Source organism: Octodon degus, unplaced genomic scaffold (assembly GCF_000260255.1).
Source record: "Octodon degus isolate 3935 unplaced genomic scaffold, OctDeg1.0 scaffold00077, whole genome shotgun sequence".
Classification (NCBI taxonomy): domain Eukaryota; kingdom Metazoa; phylum Chordata; class Mammalia; order Rodentia; family Octodontidae; genus Octodon; species Octodon degus.
In genome coordinates, this window is record NW_004524653.1 from 11,235,237 (window position 1) to 11,242,662 (window position 7,426).

Genomic DNA, 7,426 nt, shown 5'->3' on the forward strand with positions numbered 1-7,426 from the left:
GTGAGCCCCTTCACAGGTGCTTGGAACCTTGCAGGCAGCAGATGGAGCCCCAGTTACTGCGCAGAATGTCTTGCTCCAAGGCTTCACCTAACAATCCATGGCCCCTAGGAAAGGCTTGACTGTAAGGAGTGATCTGTGTAGTATCCTCCTGGGCTGACAGTACTGGTAGGACTTGCTCTCCCAAGTGGGAAGAGGTTCTGAGCCCCAAGGGCCCAGGTAGGTTGGGGGACCCAGTAACAAAGCCAGGTAAGCAGAAGTGTTGGGATGATGGTAAAAGGAAAGGGAAAAATCCACCTTGGGCATTGATTTCTCCACCTGCCCTGGCTTGCAATAAAGGCCCAGGGGGTTAATTCCTGTTACCCACACATTTTGCCAGGTGAGGAAACAGGGTCAGTGGCCCAAGCAAAGTAGCTCGTCCAGCACAGGGAGAACGGCACACTTGCACTGGGCTTCGTAGCCAGGCAGGCTGGCTCATGCATGCACTTCCCTCCCTTTTGCGGGACTCGAGTCCCCCACCGGTTTCAACTGCAGCCAGGCCAGTCACGGGGCTCCATTAGGCTCTCCCTACCCTCCCAGTTTCCAGCGTTCCGCTCAGTCCCCTCCCAGCCCCTGGGTAGGAGGGGAGAGAGGGAACCAGGAGGGAGGGTCAAGGAGGCTCTGCTTTATAAAGGCCAAGGAGAGAGCGCAACTCGCCAGACCCAGACGTCTGGATCCCCTGTGCGGCCACCGCCTACCTGACCGAGCCACCCCAAGATCCACCACTGAGTGAGTTGCGGTGCCTCTCCATCCCACTCCCAGACCCTCGCTGAGGTACCAACTGGGGGAAGGGAGGAGGCTGTTGAGATGGGGGGGGGGATACGGACAACCGGTGGAATCCCTAATGGGAGGAATTTAGGACCCTGAGAATCAGGAGCAAGGGGTCCCAGCAGCACCCTGGGCGCAGGGCCTGGGAAACCGCAAACCCTTCACCAGGAATGTGCCTGCAGTCGTTGCCATGGCAATGTACAAGCCTGTGCCGGCCCGCCTGGCTAGGAAACGAGAGGTTGTTGGGGGTTGGGGATGATCCCCCTGAGGTCCAAACTCATCACGGGGCCGTCACATGAGAAAACCAAGAACATCCCTTCCCCCGTTCCCCAAATCCTTTGGGAGACAGTGCTCAAATCAGATTGTTTCTCTGAGCTTCAGTTTTACTATCTGCCAAACGGAGACAATGTTACCCGCTCCAGGTTCTCCAGAGTTGTACAGAGGGTAACTGTCCCGGCGAGCTCTCCCTTCTTGTGGGTCGTCCCAGGAGTGGATTTTAGCGGACGACCCCTGCGACCCCGTCTCACTCACAGGCCCGCTCGCCATGGCCCTCTTTGGGACACTCTTCTTAGCGCTGCTGGCCAGCGCTTACGCAGAGCTCCCAGGCTGCAAGATCCGTGTCACATCCAAGGCGCTAGAGCTGGGTAAGGAGTGGGCACAGGCCGAAGTGGGTGGGGTGTGGTCCCACAGGGAGCATGGGAGCTAAGTTCTCGCTGCTGCCTCAGTGAAGCAAGAGGGGATGCGCTTTTTGGAGCAAGAGCTGGAGACCATCACTATCCCAGACCTGCGGGGCAAAGAAGGCCAGTTACACTACAACATATCTGAGTAAGTGGAAGATTGGGGGCGGGGCTGAGCTAACACGTGATCACTGGGGCGTGGCCAGATGCTCTGGCCGAAGAAACAGCAGGGGGCTGAAAAGAGACCCTGCTGACCAATGTGGCAGGTTCCAGGCGGAGGGGCGTGGCCTAGAACTGGTAGGTGAGACCGAGAACCCTGCAGGACTCGGGCGTTGAGGCAGGGCCAAAAAGCCCCAGAATTGAGGGATCGAGGAGCCTGCGAGTGGGTGACCCTGGAGTCCAGGGCGTAAACTGGAGCTAGTGGGGAGGACTACAAGTGAGACCGTGGTTGGGATGGGAGGGATGGGGAAACAGGCAAAACTAAAAGACCCAGTGGGGCAAACCTAGGATGTGGAAAACAAACAAACAAACAAACAAAACTAGGATGTGGGAGGGAAGGCGCACCAAGCAACGAGACTTCCCCAAAGCCCGAGTGCCGGTGGCTCCCGCCTGTCGTCTGGCTGGCAAGGGCAGAAGGCTCCCTTGAACTCATGAGTTTGAGGTAGTATAGGCGACAGAGAAAACTCTCATCTCAAAAAATAAATAAGAGGTTGGAGGGATAGCTCAGCGGTCTACAGCACCTACTTTTTTATTTTATCTTTTCTGCATTTGGGACAGAGTCTCACTACACAGATCATAGTGATTCTCCTGTTTCAACCTCCCAACACTAGGGATCGAACTCTGGCTGGCCGCTTCGCTCTGCCTAAACAGGCCAGCCCTGCCCTTGAACTGGTAGGCACGTTAGTCCGCTGAGCTATCAGGCTGGCCCTAAAGCGCCTGCTTAGGCAAGCTTAGGCAAGCTTAGGCAAAGTGCTGGGATAGTGGTTCCATCCCCAGCACCACATGCCGCGCTAGCCCCGCCCCCAGAGTAGGCTGAGCTGGCCACACACACAAAATAAATAAATAACTTTTTTTAAAAAGCGAGACATAAATAAGTAAATAAAAATAATGTAGAAAAAGAGAACGAATGTGAGGGGCCGGGAGATGGCTCAGTGGAATAAGCGCTTCCCTGGCAAGCGCAAGGGCCTGAGTTCGATCCCTGGTTCCGGAAAAAAAAGAGAGAACGAATGTGAAACTCACGTTTAACACCTGCAGCAGGTGTAGCCGAGTCACTCAAATCTGTACTGGGTGCTTGGCTGGAGGAGCGACGCACGCCCGCACGCCAGGGGCGCCAGTATTTAGGAAGCTGGGGCAGGAGTTCGATTGAGGCCAGCTTGGGCTTACATAGTGAGTTCAAAGCAAGGCTCAACTACATAGTGTGATCTTGTCTCAAAAAGCACAATTTCACAAAAACAAATTGAGCACTTTGGAGGGAAGGGAAAAGTTCATGTCCCATCCACCTGTTTCCTTGGGCCTGTACTGGAAGAGGGAATGAATTCCTTGTGGTTAGATGGGATCTCCTCCTCTTGGCTCTGGATCTGACCTGATCCTCCCGCAGGGTGAAGGTTACTGAGCTGCAGCTGAGGTCCTCCGAGCTCCATTTCCAGCCCAAGCAGGAGCTGATTCTACAAATCACTAACGCCTCCTTGGGCCTGCGATTCCGGAGACAGCTTCTCTACTGGTTCTTGTGAGGGTCTGGTGCTGTCAAGGAGAGGTGGATGGCTGGGAGGGCTGTGTGGCCTGGGCAACCCTTTCATGAACCATCACACATTTCATGAAGGCGGACAGGCGGCTTTGGGAGGCTTTCTGGAAAGCCGTGCAGAAGGGAAGCCTTAACAAGAGGAGTCACAATGTATGGGAACAGGGAGGAGAACCCATGAGCTCTCTAACGGGGTGACCATTAACTCCCTTTGGCAGCTATGATGGGGGCTACATCAATGCTTCGGCAGAGGGTGTGTCCATCCACACAGGTCTGCAGCTCTCCCAGGATCCCACCGGCAGGATGAAAGTGACCAATGTCTCATGTCAGGCCTTTGTCTCCAGAATGCATGTGGCCTTCGGGGGAACCTTCAAGTAAGTCCCAGGTCCTCTGCACCCCATTGAAGCCCCACAATGCAGAAAATAGGAATCAGATCAGTGGGGTCCAGAGCTCAGCTCAAGCACTTCCTGTGAAGTTGGGCAAATGAGGGAGCTCAAAGCTTCAGTTTTCTTGTTGGTATAACAGGGCTGATGATAGAACCTATTTCACAAGACCACTGCAATAGCAATCCTTTTTTTATATTGCCAGTCTTGGACGTGGCATATGATGGATGCCTATCTAAGTGTGCTAAGTAATTGTGATGATGGATGCACGCAGTTGGTCCTGTACTGAGTACTCAACAAATATCAGCCCTTCAGTTTAGTAGCCCTAAGTCACTAAGTTGCCCAGGCTGGGCTTGAACTTGCAGTCCTCCTGCCTCAGCCTCTCTGAGTGTTGGTATTACAGGCAAAAGCACAATTGCTTTTAATAATAACAACAACAATGCAATCATTTCAGGGTCTGAACTGGGAAGGGGACTTTGTTGTGCTGGTTCCAGAAGAGGGTGGGAAAAAGATAGTGGATTTATCATCTGGTGTCAGTTGAGTATCACATTTTTATTTATTCAGCAAAGTGTATGCTCAGCCCTGAGGATTCAGCCTCGCTAAAGGGACTAAACAGTTATCTCAGGAGCCTGAGACAAGGACCAAGAAAGTACTCTGGGTATTCAGAGGAGGCTGACCTGAGAAGGCTGCCTGAAGAGTAAGGATCTCAGTGCATCTAATAGGAAGCAGGGCAGGAACACAGAGGGTGGGAGGGAGGACATTGGGAAGTGCATGGAAGCAGAGTGGCCTCAGTGGCCCCCGAGGAGCTGCTGGATCATGGTGTGGATCCATGTGGCTGTCAGGGGCAGTGGGCAGGTGAGGCCGCCTTGGGTGTCAAGCTGGAGAGGGCCTGGGGCCCAGATGTTGGGAAACGACAGTGACTGGTCATTCAGGTCAAAGCTGAGGAAGCCCTGTCACAACCGTGTCTCTGGCCATTTTCGTTTCTCCTGGACCTGGATTGGGGGTGCAGCTGGGTTCACCCCTCTTCTCCTCTCTTTGCTTGCAGGAGGGTGTATGATTTTCTGTCCACATTCATCATCTCTGGGATGCGCTTTCTGCTCAACCAGCAGGTATGGGCAGTGGAGACCCAGGGCATGAGGTGGGCATGCCTGGGCTTTGAGACCCCTGACCCCGGCTCTTGCCTCCTAGATTTGTCCGGTGCTCTACCACTCAGGGATGATCTTGCTCAACTCCCTCTTGGACACCGTGCCTGGTGAGTTGGGGCCAGGAGGGTGCTGGGTGAGCACATGCCATTCAGCAGCTCAGTGACATGCCCTCCAAGCCCACCAGTGGAGCAGTGCTGGGGCTGACTCCTGTGTGACCACAGGGAAGACCTAGGGTCCCTCTGCTCAGGGCTTGTTTCCTTACCGGGCTGGCAATGCCTCCCCCTAGGATCAACAGGGTCCTCACTATTGATCATTGATTATCTAGCAGGTAGTAGGTGCTCAGTTAACATGAACTCTTCTGGCAAGTGCAAGGGCCTGAGTTCAATCCCTGGCTCCACAAACAAAACAAAACAAAACAAAAAACCCCACAAACTCCTTTTTCCTAAGCCATGAGCTCCATCTACTGTGGGCCAGAGATCTGACATCATGTGCAACACACAGGACATGGGAAGGGAAGGATGAGGTAGGGAAAACCAAGGAAGAAAGGGATTCCTTTGCCATCTTATTTAGGGACTTGATGAGACTCCTGTAGGAGTAACAATAGTAGGAGTAACTGATGTAATCATAGTCCGGCTGGCACAGGTCTGTCATCCTGCATTCTGGGAGGCTGAGGCAGGAGAACTGCAAGTTTGAGCCCAGAACAGGCAATTTTCATTTTAGTGAGTCCATGAATCAAAGTAAATAAAAAGGGGTGAGGATATAAGCTTAGTATATAGGCCTGGATTCAATCCTCAGCAATGAAAAAGAAAGAAAGAAGAGGGCCTGGGGAGATGGTTCAGTAGAATACGCACTTGCCTGGCAAGCACAAGGGTCTGAGTTCAATCCCTGGTTCCGCAAAAATAAATACATAAATAAATCAGAAAGAAAGAGGAAACAACATTATTGAACACTTACTACATATGTCAAGCACTAAGTGGTTGCCACATAAAACAAATTCTACTCTCACAGCAACCCTAGGAGGGACGTATCACCATGTTATAGGCAAGAGGCCGAGAGAGGTCAAGTTCCTGGCCGGTAACACAGCTTTGAGTGACTTGAGCCCCTCCCTGCAGTGCGCAGTGCTGTGGACAAGCTGGTCGGCATCGACTACTCCCTTCTGAAGGATCCCGTGGTCTCCACTGACAATCTGGACATGGAATTCCGGGTGAGCTGCCTGGGTCGGTTTGTGTATAACCTTGGTTCTCTAGCCAGACTCTTTCTTCCTGTCAGTTGCTGGTTTTATCTTCCTAAAGTAGGGCCGGGGAGATGACTGATGACTCAGTAGAATAAGCGCTTCCCTGGCAAGTGCACGGCTTGAATTCAATCCCCAGTTCTACCAAAAAACAAAGCCAAAAAATTTTTAAAAATTAAAGAAAAAAATCGGGCTGGTGAGATGGCTCAGTGGTCTAAAGCACCTACTTAGAACAAGTTGAGCAAATTACAGGGACCGCGGTTCAATCCCCAGCACCACATGCCAGCCAGCCCCGCCCCCTGGTGGGCTGAGCTGGCCACACACACACACACACACACACAAATAAATAAATAAATAAAAAATAAATTTATAAAGAAAAAAATCTTCCTAAAGCACAGCCCTGATGAGGCCACTCTAGTTACTGAGAGTGCAATGGCTCCCTGTTGCTGCAGAATTAGGCTCAACTCCTGCCTCTGGGGCTTTGGCCCCACCTCCTGTCCTGTCCTGGGGTTGAACCCATGGTCTTTGGACTGAGCTAGAGCTCTACCATTTTTCCTTTTCTTTCTTTTTTCTTTTTTCTTTTTTTTTTTTTTTTTTTGTTTTGCAGAACTGGGGATTGAACTCAGGCCCTTGTGCTTGCCAGACAAGCAAGCACATATTCTACTGAGCTCTCTCTCCGGCCCCTTTTTCTTTTTGAGACAGGGTCTTCCTAAGCATTTCAGGTTGCCCTTGAGCTCACTTTGTATCCCAGGCTGGTATCAAACTCACAATGATTCTCCTGCCTCAGCCTCCTGAGTGCTGAGGTTACAGGCATGCTCTACCATGTCTTGCCCTTCTATACTTTCTTAGTTTTTGAGACAGAATCTCATGAAGTTGCCTTAGGTTGGGGTTGAACTTGGAATCCTGCCTCAGCTCAGTTTTGTCTCTTTGGAGTGCTTTTTGTGTGTACGTGTGGTACTGGGGACTAAACTTGGGACCTTGTACTTGCCAGGCAGGTGCTTATGCCACTGTGCTGTATCTCCAGCTGGTGTGGTCTTAATCCTGTTTCTCTGCAGCTACTCTGCCTGAATAAGCCCCTCACCTTCCATCCTGGTGTTCATACACTGTCCACCCACATCTTAATTTTTTTTTTTTTTGGCCCATCCCCTTCTCAAAGGAATCGGATATGAAGTCTGTATACAGAACCTCATTTCATCCTCTCAGATGCCTGTGAATTGGGTGTAACACTGTAGTCTTCCCCTGCTATCTGAGGGGATGAGTCCAAGACCTGGTGGGTACCACAATCTGAGGATGCTCAAATCCTTACATAAATTGGCATAGTATTTACATATTATCCAAACATATTACCATACTCTATTTTTTGTCTTTTTGAGACAGGGTCTTGTGATGTACGCAGTTCAAGCTGGACTCAAACTCACATTTTTAAAAAAGTATTTATTTATATTATT

The 7,426-nt window shown here is 51.3% G+C and overlaps 1 protein-coding gene across 2 annotated transcripts in view; it reads left to right on the plus strand.

Moving 5' to 3' along the window:
• The first annotated feature begins 608 nt into the window (after positions 1–608).
• The window catches only part of Pltp (phospholipid transfer protein), a 15,203-nt gene continuing 8,385 nt past the window's right edge, over positions 609–7,426 (plus strand). Inside the window, exons 1-9 of one of the 2 annotated variants that reach the window (XM_023720701.1) lie at positions 609–765; positions 1,227–1,248; positions 1,338–1,448; positions 1,530–1,629; positions 3,079–3,207; positions 3,438–3,593; positions 4,648–4,711; positions 4,791–4,854; positions 5,860–5,951. In XM_023720701.1, coding sequence (XP_023576469.1) covers positions 1,349–1,448; positions 1,530–1,629; positions 3,079–3,207; positions 3,438–3,593; positions 4,648–4,711; positions 4,791–4,854; positions 5,860–5,951 — 705 coding nt within the window. In that variant the 5' untranslated portion in view covers positions 609–765; positions 1,227–1,248; positions 1,338–1,348. The remainder of the gene's footprint in view (positions 766–1,226; positions 1,249–1,337; positions 1,449–1,529; positions 1,630–3,078; positions 3,208–3,437; positions 3,594–4,647; positions 4,712–4,790; positions 4,855–5,859; positions 5,952–7,426) is intronic. The other variant, XM_004636086.2, reaches the window with a different exon arrangement.